The sequence below is a fragment of the Corvus hawaiiensis genome, chromosome 4 (genome assembly GCF_020740725.1).
Source record: "Corvus hawaiiensis isolate bCorHaw1 chromosome 4, bCorHaw1.pri.cur, whole genome shotgun sequence".
Taxonomy (NCBI): Eukaryota; Metazoa; Chordata; class Aves; order Passeriformes; family Corvidae; genus Corvus; species Corvus hawaiiensis.
In genome coordinates this window covers 43,267,950-43,287,504 of record NC_063216.1, presented here as the reverse complement: position 1 = coordinate 43,287,504, position 19,555 = coordinate 43,267,950, and the positions used below count along the sequence as shown (strand labels likewise).

General features: G+C 37.7%; 1 protein-coding gene across 1 annotated transcript in view; it reads left to right on the top strand.

The window, feature by feature from the left end:
* Nucleotides 1-19,555, top strand: part of TRHDE (thyrotropin releasing hormone degrading enzyme) — a 209,236-nt gene that overhangs the window by 88,943 nt on the left and 100,738 nt on the right. Inside the window, exon 6 of the mRNA XM_048300199.1 lies at nucleotides 8,062-8,199. Within this exon, the coding sequence (XP_048156156.1) occupies nucleotides 8,062-8,199 (138 nt within the window). The remainder of the gene's footprint in view (nucleotides 1-8,061; nucleotides 8,200-19,555) is intronic.

Below are 19,555 nucleotides of genomic sequence, written 5' to 3'. Positions count from 1 at the left end.
ATTAAACCCTTGCTATCCTTATGTCCTGCATCCTCTGGCTGAGTTCCCTTGGTCTGTTCAGCCTGGAGAAGAGGAGAGGGGAGACCTCATGGCAGTCTACAACTTCCTCGTGAGGGGAAGCAGAAGGTCGGGCACCAATCTCTTCACTGTGGTGCCCAGTGACAGAACCCGAGTGAATGGCCTGAAGCTGTGTCAGGGGAGGTTTAGATTGGATATCAGGAAAAGGTTCTTCACCCAGAGGGTGGTTGGGCACTGGAACAGGCTCCCCACAGAAGCGGTCACAGCACCAAGCCTGACTTCAAGAAGTGTTTAGACAATGCTCTTGGGCACATGGTGTGACTCTTGGGAATGGTCCTGTGCAGGGCCGGGAATTGGACTTGATGATCCTTGTGGGTGTGTTCCAATTCAGTTAATTCTGTGATTAAAATTTTGGGTGAAGAACAGAATGAAGAGGCATTCTGATGGAGGTGTTTGTTATCCATTGCAGTTAATGTAAAATACATCAAAACTTTTCCAAGGAAGGGAATGACATTTCGCTGGTTTTAAAACAGGTTGCCATCAAAAAGCAACCGCAGCTGGATGTGAGTTTTTGGGCTGTAAGGTCTTATGACCAATACAAGGTAATCTCACCTCCGTGGAAGGGGCCTTTGCTGGTTTTAGGATCAGACAAAAGAGAAAATTACAGCAGAAACCTCCATGCTGGTAATTTCCACTTCAGAGCTCTGTCTTTTCTCATCTACCCTGCTCACCTTCCTCCTTTCAGAAGCCTGTTTGCAGCTATATATTCCATCTTCCTCTTGGCTTGTTTCTCTCATTATCCTGAAGTCCTTTGCATGTGGCTTTGTAGAGGAAGGAATTCAGCTGAGGCTTGCAGATCCAGGAATTTATTGACTGATCTTTTCCCTCCATATTTTCTAGTAGAAGGAACCATCATGTTTGTCCTTGAATGTCTCTAGTACTGGGGTAGGTTTTGAGGACTATGACAGCAGGAATTACTGGCATGTAATTTGCCCTTACATCCATCAAATGAGCATTAAATACTTTAGCAGTCAGTACCTGGCTTGATGCTGAGAAAGCATTTCACAGAGCCCAGCTGCCTTCTCTGTTTTCTTTATTATATAAAAGTTAGCTTCACTGACAACTTTATTGGCTGAGTCAAGGTGTAGCACATCCGCAGTAGCTTTGAATCCTATGTCTTCTTAAGCCATTAATGTCCTGGGATAAGATTTCTCACTTTCTTGTTTGCATACTGCTTTTATAATTAAGGACGGTCATATCTGCCGGAATTTTTCTTAGTACTAAATTAAAAACTTTGTACCTATATAGGAGGGTGTATTTCCTCCTTCCTTAAGTGAGCTGTGCTTCCTTTACACTGTTAGGTTCCTCAGTCTGGACAATCCTGCCATTACTACAGAGAGTTGAAAATAATAATGAGGTTGCATATCATGGTGTCTGTATCCTAAGAAATAGATAAATGATCTTAGTTGCCTGTCTTTCTCATTGAGTTGGTTGAAATAATGAGTGAATTCAGCCATTAGACACGTGCATATCTTTAATGTGCTTTGACTCACATGCCTCCTAATGCGTTTGCCTCCATCTGTAAATATTTCTACGGCATTGTTTAGCTCATAGAAAACCCAGAAAATCATTATAACTTTTGAAGTAGACTTAGGATATGGACTTTTTTGATTTATTTCATTATTATTTTGGCATTTCAGACCTGAGCTATAGCCTGCTTGATCCTTCTAACCCAACATAAATATCATACTGGCTCAGCATTCAGGGAGATTCAGCCTCTCGTTTTTTAAAACTACTTTCATCTTTTCTTTTTTGGTTAAAGGCTCCCCGTGCTGGTGAAAAGTAAGCCTTTAATTAATACCACATGGAGTGTTTTTCCTCCAGTAACTGCTCAGTGAAGTCAGTCTTTGTATGATTTTTTTGTTTTAACTCGACTATGGGGGAAGCTTTCAGTGTAAAATTAACTAGAATTTCATGTATAATTGACTTTGGCAGGAAAAAAAGAGATTGTAAAGGTAAGGTGCAAGATCTTCTGTTTTATAATAACTAGCCCTTTTTAAGTATACCAGTTAAGAAATCCTTATACTAAATTTTGCTTATAACTAAAAAAAAATTTCCGTTTCCACATTTTCTTCCTGAAGACAGATTTGCATTTTTTTTTATGCTCTGGCAAAGTAGATTAATATAGGGAATTCTTTAAGTAGTTAAGTCTTAACAGTTAGAGATCAGACATAAGTGAATATCAACATTTAGATGAAATATTTATTCAAGAGATTAAGTACAGGTTTGGAGAATGTCAGTGTCTCTTCTAGCTTCGTGTCATTTTCTGCTCATCTTTAGACAGCAGTTTAAATGACATTATGATGAGAGCTTTAGAGTCATGTGAGTTCAAACCTTCTGAGTTCAGGGTTTAGATGAAGCTTTAGTTTCAGAAAAAAGCTTTACTCAGCTGGCTGAATTTCAAATAATTTTGAATTAGTAGACACTTTGTCTTAAATAAAGATGAGAGAGAAATTTTACAGCAACTTTTGCTTGCCTCAAGGCAAGGGCTCATTACAGGGTTGCCCTGTTGAAACAAGATTATGCATTTCATCAGGAAGTGTGGTTGATATGGGAAATTCAGTGGAAAAGTTTAGTTGTATATTTGAGGGCATTATTAACTGAAGGACCACTTCTCAAATTTTCAGCAATCCTGAATGTGTTACCACTGTATTTTAAAGTTGTGGCAGTGTGCATTTGCTTGGAGCACAAACTGGTAAGTAATTTTTGGTGTGTCTGCAAAACATCTTTGGTTCCTTCAGGACTTAGCTTGCTGAAACTCATCACTTTCAGGTTGAAGCGCAGTTGAGGTGTGCAGTACCTGAAAAGTATTTTCATGGATGGTGACCTCTGACGGTTGTTGCTGGAAGTTGACTCAGTATACCAACTACATCTTAAAGCCACTTTTCATTTACTGTTTCTTGAATTGAGGTGATTTTCCTTTACAGATTTCCTCCATGGTGTTTGTATTAGAGGATAAGCTTCATACTTTGTTGCCTAATGTTTTAAAATGCTCTGAAGAGAAGTGTGTAAGGAAACTGCTCTGTTCATCTGTTTGCTTAATGACTCTATTTCAGTGAAGGCAACTACATACATGGTGGTAAAACATGATCTTGGAGAGTGAAATTGGCCTTTTTTTTGTGAAGTACTAGTGGTCAGTATGTGTTGTTTCCTTTTTTAATGCTCCCTTTTTTGTACTGCATCCTCTAATTCTGTAGGAATACATTTGGCATCATGCCTCTGGTGTACAACCGAATCAAAGCTCTATCTGATAAACAGAGTGGAGAGAGGAAACAGAAGTAGCTGGCAGAATTGCTTGAGAACTCCAAACCAGCAATCCATCTGCTTGGCAAAGTAAGCAGGTGGTCATGATGGAAAAGAAAATACATATCCAATTCTCCTTCCCAATACTCAAAGCTGCTGGTCTTCCTTAACTATGAACTCCTAGGACATCTACCCTGTTTTGTAACAACAAAAGTTGTCAGTCAGTGTGAAAATTTCTCAATAAATTTTGCAAGATCTTTGACAGAAAATGCAGAAAAGAGGGTTATGAAGGTAGGTATGGAGCTGTGACGTTCACAGCTGATCAATGTAGACTCTGTTGCAGGCCTCCTTCGGCAAACTGTACACATAATTGAAGCACACATCAGAGATGTAAATTAAAAAAAAAAGCAGTCTGTAAATTGCTCAAGGTATTTACAAAAGATTACTATTGGAAAGTGAGAAAGAAACATTGCTTTCATTTGCAAGTTCTCAGGAGACTTCTTGTGCTATGACGACTTGGGATTTATAAGCACATAGACAGAAAGAACTTGCTTTTGGATCTTATCTGGCCTTCATGTGTGTTACCAAACCTTAGATTTCCTCATAGATTATATTACTCTGTTTTTTTAAGCTTCACCCTGTAATATAGTTTATTAGAACTCATCTGCTGGTGTTCTTTGATTGCTTTCAAAATTTGCCCCTATGTCTTTTTCCCTAGGGTGTACTTTCCTTATAAACCCAAATATTGTGTCTTGCAAGTGGTTGTTCTCTCAGGCATGAAAGATAACTTTTCTTCTTTGTATTCTTGATGGCTAGTAAAGCTCTTGTGGAGAAGATATTTTCAGAAAATTTGTCAGGAAAGTCATTTGCAGATTTGCACACCAATGTTAAGCTTTATTCATGTAGATTTTGCAGTCCATAAAGTGTTCAAATGGCTGTCCCAGAACAAAGACAATGCCTTTAATACTGAGGCCTTTGATCTCTTTAGCGTACTAATTATCAGTTTGGGCTTTCATTATGCTGTTTCTTTAATTCCTTTTTCTTTTCATTTTAGTTCTTTTCCCTGGTATTTCATATTAATTTTTAGAAATTATTTTTATGTGACTAAGTTTAAGTATTATATTATTGTCATACTAACTACAACCTTACATTATACCTCAATATGATATTCTGAAATCACCAGCAGCAACCCCTGTCCATTACATCATTGTTATCCTGTTATGCACAATAAATGTACCTTTCTTGAAGGTAAATGTTTCTTGAAGGTGCAGGCTTTTTTGACAAAAATGTTATTTCACAATTGTTTTTTTTCCATTTAGAGGTAGACTAGTTGAATGGTGGGCACCCTGTTGGAGATTTATGCATGAAGAGTGACCACTATGTTTTTTTCCCCAAGATCAAGGTGAATTTGAATGTTGGCTAAAGAGGAGAGAGCACAGAAAAAGGATGAGTCTGTCAGGAAAATCTTGTGCAAAGGCAGAGAAGGTCTTACTGGTGAGGATTGAAAGAAATCGTTCCTGTGAAGAGACAAATAGTTGAATCTAGTGACTACAGATGTTTGGGAATAATCAGAAAATGTAGATATTTTAAAGACATGTTCATCTGATAACAGCACTTCAGTTCCTGCACCTGGAAGCATTCTAAAGAATAAGAAAGAGAGCAACCAGAAATAATTTTCATGTATTTTCTTTTCAACATGGGTCTGGTGTCCCGGACTTGGACTATGCACGGTTCAAGGAAAGCTCTGAGGAGAAGAGATGAAGAGTTGGGATTCCAAGTGCACAGCAGGCAGATAGGGAGTAGAGGAGCTTCCTCTTTGTCTTTAAAGGGAGGCACAAATTTGTGTGGAAGCAGCTCTGTCCTTATTTCAAACTCAGCTTGTGCTGCTGCAATACTGTTCCTGCTCAGAGCCCTGGCCCTGTGTTAGCACTGCATGGTGTTGCACTTGCATGCAGCTAATGACACTTTCCAAGCAAGGCTGCACAACTCACCTGAAGCCCTCTTTTCCTCACAGGTGGATCACAGTCTTTGGCCTTTTTCTTGCAGTTGAGCTCCCTCAGGGAAGGGTTATCTTGAACAGCATTTTGTCATTGTTTCAGTGTATAGCTGCAAACCTGTCACCTATCATGTTGCCAGCTTGCTGGTCTCATTAAACACATTCCAAGATTGATTTCCTTTACAGTTTCTGTCCTGGGTGTTTCTTTACTCGTGTAGGTGTCAGTTAAAACAGATCAATTCCACTGTATGCATAGGCTAAAATAACTAGGGAATAGAAAGCCCTTCTTCCATCAGTATAAGCAGTTTGGTCAGACATGTTGACCTTTTCCCCTAAATGTGATATTAGGACTTCAAGAGCTGAGGTAGTGTTTCTTCAACATAATTAAGGCAGTTTTAGTTTCTTTCTGCACTTCTGCTTCTTGTTGCCTTTTCAAGCTGCAGGCCCCTTGTCAGCCAGCACTCTAGCTGTGCCTCCCTCGAGTTATATTTGAGTCTTCTTTTCCAGTCTGCTCTCAGGGGCTTTATACTAAAGGGAAAAGCTGGGAATGTTACAGAAATCCTTTTAGTTCAATAAATTTAGCTTTATAGGTCAAAATCCTGCTTAATTCTCACTAAAATGTAGGTTTGCATTTTTGGAGGCATACTAACTATTCCATTTGTATCCCAGTGTGACAGTCCGCCGTAAATCTCAAGGAAGACTTTTTACCTATGGTAACTTGAATGAACGATCATGAATCTAAAATTCTCCTTTTCAGTCCTTCAGGACATAATCAAAGAAACAAACAGAAAACCAAAATGTAGCCTGTTCTTTTTATATGTTTCGTAGTTTTCTTCTTACAGCTTCACTTTATGTTTTCCATGTGCTGATTTTCTTGTTTCCAGTCCTGTATTTTAAGGTGTTAATTTGTGATTATCCAGGGTCCTTTTAATGAGTTAATTCAACAGTAACAATCCACTGACACAACTGTTCTACTTGTGAGATCCAAACTTAAATTTGGAGACGGGTCCATATTTCTGTGTGTTCATACCTGTTTGTGTGACATACCATACATTTGATGGAACTGGGGCTTTGTTACGGACTGATAGAGAATTTGAGTGAAGTGTAACCAAAATATCTACAATTCTTTATACCTCAGCAGTTTTCCCCTGAGTAGGACTGTCTTTATAATTGTTTCCCTATACCTTTTTTTCCCGTTAATAAAAGGATAGTTACTAACGGCTTATGCCTGAGAAAATTTGAAAATTAACCATGATAGGAAGAAGACATTACTTTTCGTTTTACAAACCCTTCCTCATGCAGCCAGATGAGAACACTAAGAGTGTGTAGGCACTTTGCTTTCCTGCATCCTGTGTTTTTAATTGCCTGGATATACAGTCAGCTCAAGGTACGTTTCTTGTGCTCTAATGAATTTTAATGTAAAGGTTTATTTCCAGGTAGATCACCATTGGAAGTGCTTTTCAGCTCTCTTATAAAAATAATTTAAAGTAACACATTGATACCAAAACCTTTCCACCCAAGAAATTCAACATAGACTTTTTAATGTAATTGTGTGTGTATTTTACCTGAGGACATCAAGGTGGCTTTTGAAAAAAATGCATAATTCCCTAGAATTTCTTTATATCATGGCAGTAGGTTGACATTGATTCAGGAATTGTTATAATTTAGATAAAGTTTGAGATGCCATTTCAGGGTGAAAAAGCTTATTTAAATCTTATGTAATTTTTAATTCACTCTTTGCATTTATTTGTGACTTGAAAAAAAACAAGTAAATAAAGCTCTTCTTTCCTGACACAGTGTTTTGGATAAAAGACATCTACATGAATGCATGCAGGAGTTTTAAGGGCATGTCATTTCTCAGGTGAAAAAGCCTCGTTTAGTTGTACTGTGCAAATGAGTGTAGCACAATGCATAGAGTATACATGAAAATTTCACTAATGTTGCTGCCACGGTAAATAGGCAGCAGTTTTGAAATACCTCTGCCATCCGTATTTATAGACGGTTTTGAAACAAATGCAGATGTTGGATGTTATTTGGGTTTGTACCTGCCTCTGATGTAGCTGTGGCTTTGAGTATGTAATTTAACTACATGCAGCTCTTTTCCCACTTGTAAAGAGAGATGATAGTGGTTTCCTTTAGAAGGAAATTACAAAGTTTGTAGAAGACTCAAGCTCTTGCGGAGAAAGGATTTCTATACTAGAATTATGAAAGACAGTGCAAGCATCTGCTGTGATGCTGCTGTGAGCTCTCTTCATTGTCCTGTCCCACGTTGATCTACTATGTGAACTTGTCACTAAGAGCCAAGTGACTTAAACTTCACTAAATAAAGCAGTAGTAATTGTATTTACCCATCTTTGTCAAAAGTCTTTGTACCTGCATATGCAATGAGCTCGAGGACTTGTAGCATCTATTTTTGTGATTGAGGACTTTGCCATTTTGCCGCTCTCCCCACCCCTTATGTGTATGAGTAGTCAGAATTCTAGTCTGCACATATGGATGCATTTTGATTCATTTAATGCTCTTTAATTTCAGTCAAGTTCCATTGCACCAAAGATTTCATGTCTGAGTCCATTCCATATAGCTGTTGAAGATTGTAGGAGGTCATGGTGGTTTACACTCAAAGCAGAAGGTCTGATTTTAGTCAACTGTAATAGTAGTCTACTGCCTCTGATAACTGTGCATCATTTCTATATTGCTGTAAATGTGTATTTTTCTGTGATACGACTGCATATGCTGTATTTCAGGAAAAGCAGAGATTTCTGACAGATGTCCTGCATGAAGTGATGTTGCTGGATGGGTTGGCCAGTTCACATCCAGTATCCCAGGAGGTGCAGCAAGCCTCAGACATTGACAGGGTGTTTGACTGGATTGCCTATAAAAAGGTGAGACTAACTAAGCTTATCTATATGATACAGATATGTCAGTAGCTATAAGAAGATCATGTTCTGTCTGTAAAAGAAATATCATTGTAAAACTACATATGGGAAACTTATCTGTGTGGAATGTATTTGGAATATTCTAAAGTGATTATAGCCAATTACATTCAACATATCAAGTGCTAGTAAATGTTATAAATAAACTTGAGAGGCTGTCAGAATTCAGTAAGATGATTTAGGGCTTTCTATTACTATTTCTTTTGTGACAGTGTTTGAGCTGAGTTAGATGCTTTAAGAAGCAGAATGATGTATGGTTTTTGTCCTATTGAAACTCTCTAGAAAACTTATCAAGGGCTAAAGTTAAATGTAAAGTTTTTTTCTATGCATGAGAGTTTTTCTGTCAGCTAGTGAAAACTCTGAAGTCATTGCTGAACAGTGAGAGTGGAGAAACTGCCTTCTGGGGTGGTGAAGGAATATGTATTAAATTCAAGCAACTTTAGATTGTATTTCAATGATTCGAAAGTCTTTTGGCCAGTTTCTGGATTCAACAGCTTCTGTTCAGGAGTGAGAGGGTTGCCATGCCCAGTGGATACAGCAGCATCTCTCCACTCAGCTGTTCTGGTGGCCAGTTCTCCTGAGTCTCAGGTGACACTGGATGGGTGCCTATCAGGGCATCATCCTGTAAATTTTGAGCCCAGGACCAGATCTAGCAAACTACTTTAAGGAATGGCAATGGAAGAATTTACTTACACACCTTCATAGGTGAGGAGATTAAAATAATCATTCTTTCACCTATGAAGTCTTTGTTTTCCTGACTGATAATTTGTCTGTCTGCTATTCTCTGTAGTTGTTCATCCTTTTAAGATACAAGCATTGTCTAATAGGAAGAAACTTTCCTCACTTGACTTTTTAGCTGTTCTTTTCACTGTTTCGGTACCTTCCTCCAAACACCTGACACTCTTCTGAGGATTAATTAGAGCAAATTTTAATATATCTTACATCTTATATTGTTTCTTTCCTACAAAACCTTGTATGCATGGATGCATGCATTGCTTACACAGAAAATCAGCTGTGGAAATAAGCTTATTTATTAGATATTCAGAATATTTGCCTATTCCTCTAGCTCTCTAGTGTCTGCCAGTATAAATACCGTGGTGAATAGTATGTAAATAAAATCCAAACTGTAAAATTACACTAAAGACTTTCACCTGGTCAGGTGTGTGCTCAAATATTTTCAGGTGCCTCATAGCCCTTGATACACAATGAGTCCTGCTGGAGGGAAATTGTTAACTGGTGTTTCTGGGATGACTTTCTGGTTGTCTGTTGAGTGACCTTTTAAATTGCTGTAAAATATTAAGCTATCAGGAATTTTTTTCTGTTGACTGTACTAAACTTTGGGTCAAGACCATCAGTGAGGACTTCTCTACTGTCTTAAAATATTTCAAAACAGTATACCACTATCTTTTCCCTACATTTTGGATTTTTTTTCATTCTCTTTAAACTTTTTTTTAAAATGTCCATCTTGTGCTCCCTGAGACCTTAGATTGTCCATGTGATCTCTCTTCACAATTTTCTACATGATATTGAAATGATGAAACTTTCTCCCATATAACTTTTGTTCAGTGAAAGGACAGTCATAGAATGTCATTGTAATCTCATTGTCTACTTATCTACTACTATCTCATTGTTATCTACTGTCATCAATATGGCGTAAATCAGACACCGTGAAAGTGCCCATCTCTGCTAGACACTTAGCTGTCATTCTAAAGACATGCCTTTTTCCATACACTTCAGAAATGACCATTGAAAATGTGCTATTTAATTGCCTCAGAGTTGAATATATTTTTCATTTCCACTTTCTTGTCCTTGGTGATTGCATGTGTTAAGAAATCCATGACATAAACCCCTGAAGAATGGCACTGACGTAATCCCGCAAACAGAGTGAAACAGACACTACAGCCTGGCAGCACACAATGTTTTTGCACTTAAACTTTTGAGGGTAAAGTTTGCCTCATACAAAAGCATCATACTAGTCATTTTTCAGATAGAAGCATGTCATCCTCCATTAAGGCCACAAATAAGTAGAGAAAAATGAGAAGTCGTGATAGTTCATTAATAAACAGTACTGGTAGATGATTCAAGGCTCTCAAGTTGCATCAGAGAGTGCATATGTCTTCCTAGTGCAGCTGGAAGTGAGATAGTGTCCTCCCACGGTGACGGGAAAAGTGGTTATATCCCAAGTGCAGTAGAAAATATAGCCTGTTGAACACAAGAGTAGAACTGAGAATTGTTAAATCAAAGCAAAAAGCGTGACAGCCTTTCCACACCAGAAATAACTGACAGCAGGAATCATAGCCCTGGAGAGCTGCAGCATCAGAGGAGGAGAGAGTGCAGAAAGAATAACATGAAGAGCAACAATCAGCATGGAACAACCGGCTCTAATAAAATGGAGAAACAAGGCAGCTGCATCTCAAAGGGAGCAGCCAGACCCAGAGCAACCTGAGGGAGGGCCGTCCCAGACAGAACTAAAGGAGTCATAGCCATAGATGAGCAGCCACAGCCAGATAAGAGGAGGGATGAAAAGACATGTAGAGAGCCAGATATCTGAAGTAATTTCTGTCAGCCTGCTGCGTGCTTTGAAGTGTGCTGGTTGAAGATTCTGGCAGCAATCAGTGCAGGCCAAGACCATTATGATGGAGTGTAACTATAAAAGTACCCCCAAAAGAATATGCCTTGGCAAGTGACAAACAATAATCAAAACAAGGAAGAGGATGACTAGAATAGGGAAAAATATTCATTTTTTCCCTCCCTGTAAGCAAAATTAACCTCAGCAGTGAGATCAGTTACTGGTCCTGACTTTGTAATGCAAGCAATTAATTATTTCCTAAGCCCTTGTATGTATAACTTCCTTTTCCTTTTTAACTATGCCACATCTTTAAAATTTCCTTTTTCTGCTTTCTCTGTCAAGTGATGGAAGGAAGATCTGTTTCTGATAGTAATAAAGGGAAACCATGCTCCCTGCTTCCCCTTAAAAGCAACATTCTGGGTTAGGAGATATGTTCCACTAAAACTTTACACAAAGAAAAATGCACAGCTTCCCTGTATTATGGCAAAGGAGAATTTAAGAAATTGAAAGCTGTGGCTTACTCACCCTTTTGAGTGTAATTCTCTTTGAAAATTTACAGTATAGCATGTTCTGCAAGAATGTGGAATAACATGAGAGCTAATGCAGTCATTGTAAAGGCTCTCTAAAAATGTCATTCTTTTTACTTCTGTTCCTCAGACACTGGGAAGGACATTCACACTGCAATAACAAAATAACAATATAAAAACAAAACAAAACCCCCAAATCACCACCCCATATTCTGTTAAGGAATAGTAGTAGTTCATAAGAAAGCCAGTTCATGAGTGCAATGAAATTGTGATGATGTGCATCTATGAAGTGACAGAAAAATGAGAGTAGCTGATTAACAATGAAAGAAATAGTAGATAAATCCTTATAAACTGTAAAATAGGTTTGATTTTTAATGTTTCTTTTAGTTAAATTGATAACGTAAGGTGGTATCAGACTAGTTGAAAGTCTTAAAATACAATAGAGATGGCTTTGGAACCCTCTCGCTTTACCACAGTATAAAGGGAGAGCTTTTTGTTCTCCCTAATTTAGCTGTGCTGTTGTCTGTGAGTGCCATTAAGTCCAAAGGGTGCACATTTGCATGATGCTGGTTTTTCTTCCATGACTTGTGAGTGCAACAGGTCAGTGCCCAGATTGCAGAAGGTGCTTTCAGGAGCCATTTGTTCCTAATGCATTGTAACAGAGGAAGTATCTTGTAATGGAAAGAATGTCCTTCTGTTTAGATAAAAAGGCTGTAGGTTGTTACTGCTCCCAATATGAAAGTCATCAAAATGCAGTCAGTGATACCAACAGGTTCAAGTTCAGAGCAGCCCCAAGAGTGCCCATCCTAAAGTATGGAGGCTCTCCCAGTTCAGCTGGTGGGTGCCAATGCCTAAAGATAGACAGGTGCTTCAAGATACTTAGAATACTTCTCTTAGCTCATCTTTGTACCATCCTGACTCAGGCAGAAGCAAACTGTCTTTAACCCTTTACACTGGTTAGTGTATGCTAGATATTATTTTCTGAAGAAGACATATGGAAGCTACTGTGTGTGGTATATGGACAGTGCTTCAGGAGTGTTATGTTCCCCGTGCCAGGGACAATTGTATGAGGATTTGATTGGAAATAATAAAGATGGCACACAAATGTTAATAAAAATATTTTACTGTAAAGAAGAGCTCATTAAACTAGACTGCTCCATCAAAGTATAGTTATTGGGAAGACACCACTTGTTGTGGTGCAAGCCTTCTGCCTGTTCCCTATGGAAAGGCAGTGGCAAATAGCTCCCCAGGGCTGGAGGAGATGATCAAAGCAGAAGTGGCAACAGTGAGTCTGTGTCCTGCCATCCTTCCTTCCCCAACAGGAAGCCATTAGAAGGAACAAAATAGTGCATTTGTATCTCAGATGTTTTCATGGCTTAAAATAGAGTGTTCATAAAGACAGGTGTACATGGAGGTACATGCACTTGCACTTGCACTTGACATGCACTTGCCTTTTCTGTTTCTCTGTTTCTGCTTTGTAATGATCATTTTCAGCAAAGGGTAAAGCAGAAAGTTACAGGTATTTTCTTTTTTTTTTCCCCTGAAGGAGTCCAAAAAACAATGCTTGTGTACAGGCAAGGGCTGATACACATCCTAGTTTAGATCAATAACAGAAGAGCAACAGTTACAAGTGTTTTAAAGTAACTTGGAAGAAATCGTAAGGATTAAAAATAGAAAATAAAGTGGAGGTAACGAAATAGAGTAAAAGGAACAAAAAACTTGACATAAGAATATGGTCAATATTTTGATCAAAATATGATCATGTAGGATTTATATTCAAAAGGGAACTCTCCAGAACAAGCTCTGGCACACTGTTTTGTTGTTGTTGCTGTTCTTTTTAAAGGTATGTTTAAGTTCTGGATAACTTATGAAGCTTAAAGGAGGTATTATAAAAGAGAAATGAGAATGACAGGTTTAGTTACAGGTAGTTGCAAATCAGTCTTAAGCAAATGGATTGAGATTCTTATGTGATATTTAGTGAACTAAAATAGAGTATTAATTTTTCTTGAATACTTTCATATAAAGGCAGTTAATGAAAAAGTATAATGTTCCTTTGTCCTTGTCACTGGCATCAGAACATGTAAGAGGGATTTTGGTGGCGAGGCCAAGTAAAACTCTTGTTGTAAGTTGAGTCACAATAGCATTTTATCTGGGCAATGGATAACATTTTATTATTCAAGGAAAATGATGTGACAATATCCAGCTGAAGAGCATGATTAGTTATGGTCATATACCCCTGAATTTTCTTCTTTGTGTCATGTTCCTAAAATTTGCAATGGAATTTATGACTAAGACAAGCATTTCACCAAAGCTATCTTACTATCTGACCATCTTGGTATTATCCAGCCCTAGAACAGCTGTGTTTGTCAGAATAGAAAATGATTATGATTTCCAAGTGAAAAGTTCTCCTTGAATATAATGTTCCTTTTTCAGTGGTGTTTTGGCATCAGATAAATGGCCTTTCATTCTGTAAAAACAACATAAGGTGCCTTTATGCATCTTTGAGGATTTAATAAATACATTACATGTTTGTAGGTATATTTGCTGATTTGAAAAATACTGATTTACCCATGCTGTTAATAAAGTTTTTAAAATGGTGTAAGTTTATTTTCTTTATTAAAATAAATCCTGGTTTTATTGCTGAGTATTAACAGCATGTTAATTTGTGAGTGTGCACTGCTTGATAAGCAAATATCGGTTGGAAATTCTGTTGCTTTAAGAAGTAAAGAAGATTAATTAAATGACTGATTTTTTTTTCTAGCTTGTATCATTAAAATCAAGTAGGGATGGTTTTGTTTGGGTTCCTTTTAATGAATGTAGTCCCTAAATTTCTAACAATTGTTTCCAAGTGCGAGGAAACCAGTCAGAGCCACAATCAGCCAAGTACATAGTTGTTCAACTTTATCTGTGCAGGCTGTGGAATGTAATTTGGGTTGCTTGTGTGCTTAAGGAACTTAAGTGCATCACTGAGCGACGGCCTGGACAAAGACCCTTGGGATAGTCTCATATCGTGACACTTTGTACCAGCACGCTGTATAATCAGCATAAACCTGTCTCCTTCTGTACTTCTTCTCATGGCTTTTATGTGGGTTATCCAAAGACAAAGCCTCTAGGAATTAATTAAAACATTTTACATTTCTGTCACAGGGAGGAAATCATAGGCACATGTTTACTCATTTAAACAAATATGTTCTGTTATCCTAATCAAATAAGGAAGCATTTGCACTTATCAAATTCACTTGCATTAAGCTTCATTTTTTTCTTGTAATATTTGGAGGTGCCATTGGAGAATACAGAAAATAGCTATGCTGTTGTATTACAGTGCTCAGTTTCTGAAAATGAAAGACGAATTTAGTGCTGGTGACTCATGATACAATCTAATTAATTCCCTGAAAAGAATTTCTGAGTGGGTACTTACGCAGTTCTCAGAGATGAGGTATTTTTGATAGAGACAGCTAAAGAATTCCAGAGAAGCCTTTGCAATTATCTCTGCTCTTACAACTTGATAGAAGTACTTTAGCAAAGGTCTCTCTGGAGCCTGCAACAGGATCATGTTGTAACTGATGTCGTGAATAGGACACTCTTGTTCCATAATTGTCAGAGTAAGGCCACATAAGATAAAAGACTGTTCAGATGATAAAGGTAGGAAAGTAAAATACATTTCAGCATAACCTTCTGAGTGGGAGCTCAGGAGGAATGGCTGGACTTCTCCCTTGTGGGAAAATGAAAAAAGGAAGAGTATACAGTGAATATGTTTGCTTAAGGAAATGCAGCTGAAGTGCAATACCTGGATTTGAAAGTGGTGTTCAGTTGTTCATATGGGAGAATTCAGTAAATTCAGTGCACTGCATGTAGTGTAACACAGCAGATCAGTTAACCAAGTTTTTAAATAATTCATTTACATGCATATACCTCTGTCTAGGTTTGAGCAAATTCTGTAGATGTGACTTAGTCAAAACATATTTCTTTTCTGTTAAATGTCTCCAAGATTCAACAGATTTCATTTTTTTTTTTTTTTAAATTTTATATGATTAATTTTTAAATGTCACATTTTTGCTACATGTTTTATGTACATTATTCTTTCACTTTAATTCATGCTGTGTTTTTCCCAATAAGCTAAATTTCATGGGTTATCCAGCTGTGATTGCTTAGTACAAACAAAGAATGATTGTATTGAAAAACGTGACTTGGATATTACTTGTTGGCTAGTGTTCACATTACAAAATTAAAGTGCAAATGTGCATTCTTTGTATAAGTGCTTGGTAACATGCTCTTCTAATATTTGAAATGAACTTAGACTCACAGAATTATCCAAGATTTTGAGAAATAAAGAATAATATATGAATTCAGGAACTTTAAGCTGAAATGAAATGATACTCACTTACTTAAGAACCCATTTGATTGTGGATATCCTTACGCTTCTATTTGTCAGAGAACTATAAAAATATATTCAACATTTAAAAGAAAAAACCCCAACCTGATTTATGCTGATTGTATTATATTTGCAGTTCTAAAACAAAATCCTTCTTTGCATGTTTCATGAAGAAAAGGTAAGTTTCAACCAGTACTTAAAACACATTAGCCAAAAATTGGAAGTTCTTCTGTGTTCTTATGTGATTCTGGTGAGGTAGTGTATGCCTGACCTGACTGTATGCAACAGGTACAGCTCTGGTTGATTTAGTGAAGGATCACATCACGGTCAGAGTGTTGAGATTTTTAAGGCTGTATCAGGGGAGTGCAATGAAGTTTTTGTGTTGGATGTTCCTGCTGAAGAATGGGTTAATTCCCCATGCTCAGTTTATTCTTCATAACAGATAGGTTGCAGGAACCTGCAATTTGAGGTAGGTGTGTGGGAAACACCAGCTAAAAGAACTGTTAGTTGTTAGAAAGTCTGCAGAGCTGAGTGGCATCCACCTGTACCTTCTGAGGGTAACCAGATATGGAGCTGCAGAACTTCTGGCAATGGGATGTAGACCATCCTAGCAAACAGTTGCTCTGCCAGAGAATTGCTGGGGTGATGTACAGAAAATGCTCCAGGGGATGTCCTGGGAGCTATAGGCTGATGAGTTGGTCTTCCTTCTCCAGTGAGATTCCATAGGGTATAAAGGGTGAGATAACTGAGCACATGGATTAATATGTTGGTCTTGCCTGGTCATCACTGCTGCAAAGGGGAATTCGCTCTTATTATCCATCTGGAGTTCTTGATGGCAGTGTGAGTAGACAATGGATTTTAAAAAAGTTTTTGGGACGGCACGTTGCGTATAGCTCAGGGTAAATAATTTAAGGAGAGAACTATTTAATGTATGTGTACTGTGACTGATTCATTAAAAACCACCAATACTAGTACATATCAGGTATATATACTAGTAGCCATGAAACTTCATGTATTGATTCTCAAATCAGAAGGTCTTTATGAAAGAATGATGCCTTTGTGTGTGCCTGTATGTGGTCTGAGTCTTGTTTTAATCAGTGAAAATGAAATTGATTTTAAGAACTTTTTACAATAATAGCTCTAACAGTATGAATAATATTTAGTGTAATTGAGACAGAGGATAGAGTAATTCACATTTCTCTTAGCTAGAGAGAAAGTAACCTTAATCTTGAATTGCAGGTGTATTGGCACACAGAAAAATAACTGCAGGCCTTCTATTTGTGTCTCACTGTATTTGAAAAACAAGTGGTGTTTAATCATATTAATCAAGACTGATTTTGAACTGACTACTGCACAATAGAAGAAATTTAATAAATCACCTGTATTCAGTGTTGGTTTTGGTTTTGTTTATTTACTGAGGTGAAGAAGCAAAATTGATGGGTGGAGGTTTTGTGGAAAATTGACATATTAAACTTCTGTTTTAGCATCTCAGTTATGTACTTTTTTGTGGTAGTCCAGTGTTCCCCTCCTCAGCATTTCACTCCCTGCTTATACCTTGGATACCATGGGGGTGTTTTTCTTACCAGGATCCTTCCTGATTTTAGTTTTTGTGTCACAAAAGCATTTTTATGAACTAAATCAAACAGCTTTAATTCCTAAAGAAGGATGGCAAGGTGGAAATTCAGTGAGGAAGAGATAAATTGAGGTCTGTGTAATTACTATGATTGATAACTGGTGTTACGTGATGTAAATTGATAGGTAAGCCTGCAAGATGCTGTGTCAGCCTTCACAAACTCAAGGTGTTTCTCCACTGTTCACTTTTTCATATTTTTTAATGTTGCTTTGTAATTTACACGGTAGAATATCTTCAGAGAGATTGATGTCATCTCAGTTGAGATGTTCACCATGTAAACACCTGCAACTGAGTAGTCCTCTCACCTCCCTGTATAATCACTGAAGATAAACAGACACCTTATGGTGAAATTCTTCTGTCCTATTTTAGATGCATGTCTTTGGATGAATCAGGGTGAACTGAATTGCTTGCTTCTCTCTGCCTTTAAAGGAGGTCTAGGCAGCTGCCTCAGCTGTGTACAACTGAGTAAGCATCGCTTAGCTACAATGTAGGCATTTGCACTCAGATGAATCTCAATCCTGTGGTTAAAACAAAAACAACGAAACACACAAAAGCGCAACTAAAAAGGAAAAGAAGTTGATATTGCAGGAAAAAATGACAAATTTTGTGGGAAGGAGGATGGAAGAGCTGTGTGTTTTCTAGGTCAACCTATTATGATCTCTTTTCCTTCCCCCAATCTAATGCATTCAGAACAATAAATTATTTTGCCCTTAAAAAAGTCATCTGTAGTTCATGGTTTCTGTTTTGTGTTGCTGACATTTTTCTCTCATGAGAACTTATCAGAATAATGACGTAATTTTTGGTTCTTCAAGGAATAATGCTGAAGGAGTTTCTAGTTTATTTGTGTCTCTTCACACATGGCCTCTTGTCCATGCCTCTTGGCTTCTGCATAACCCTATGTGCTGGTTTGCTGACTTGTATATTGTTCCCTTCACTGCAGCTGCTTCACCAGTTCTTTATTTCAAGTGCTTTTCTTTGCTGTCTGTTCAGTATAGAGCATCTACCTTCAGCTAGCAAGCACTCTGCCCTGTCTTCAGGGCCTTCTGTCGAATACTACCCTTGCTAGTCTTCTTACGTAAAAGTATTGCATTTAGAATAAACCAAGATATGTTATTTGACTCTATATACAAAAGGATCATGTCACACCAGTTTTGTATCTCCACAATTCAGGAATTCCCCCAGAATGGGGAATCAGTCTCTGTATGCCCTTTCTGGACAGTGCAGTTGAATTAATCTCACTGCACTTTAGATGTCTGCGGTGCAGATGTGTACATATGAGCTAGTCACTCCAGCCTGCTTTTGGAGTGAATTGCAAGAGATGGGTGCTTTTAGAGTACAATTCCCCTGATCTGAGGTTTACTTTAAGATTAGATAAAGTGCATCCAGAGGTGATTGGTAAAGCCCATTGACTGTAAGGGAAGTCTAAACAACTAAAGTGATTATAGTCACAGGTGCTACAGATGGCTGCACTGAATCTGATGTATCACTTCCTGAGTGGCTCTGCAGCAGTACTGTTTTGTATGCAGTAGTCATGTTTTTGTGGGTTCATATATAATACTTAATTTGTTTCCTTTTAAACAAAATTCCATTTGGTACTACCTTTTGTATTAAAAAATGATTACAAGATACAAGTTGCAAGTGAAACAATTAATTAAAGAATTCAAGTATAATAAAATTGAGACATTCAGTAAGTCATAGAATTAAATTGACTTACAGTAATTGTGATTTCTGTGATGTAAGAGGATCAAGATGTAGGAGTGGGTCTTTAAAATTAGTTAAAACTAATCTGGGATCCAGGATGCAATCACATTACTTTATGTTGGCATGGAGAGAATTAGACTGAATACCTTAGCTCGGCTCTGCATTTTGTAGATTTCAAAGACATGTTCAGTTTACATAGAAAGGAATTCTACTCCTAATTTTGGTTATGGATTGTCTTTACCATGTTGTGAGTGTACAAGTTTCTTCAGGGGAATAAAGCACATAAACTTCCATCCCTTCAGGCAGTGTTGGCTCACTGTCCATGAGTGAGTCTTTTCCCAAGAGCACTTCGCAAAAAAGAGCTGTATGCACTTAATTTCCATGAAGTAGCCAACATATTCTACTTTCCTTTCCTACAGCGATGGAGTCACAATGCTGAGGCTGAGGAAGCTTCAGCTGTGTCATAGGTTAGATGAGGAGTGTGCTGGGTGATCTTTGGCAAA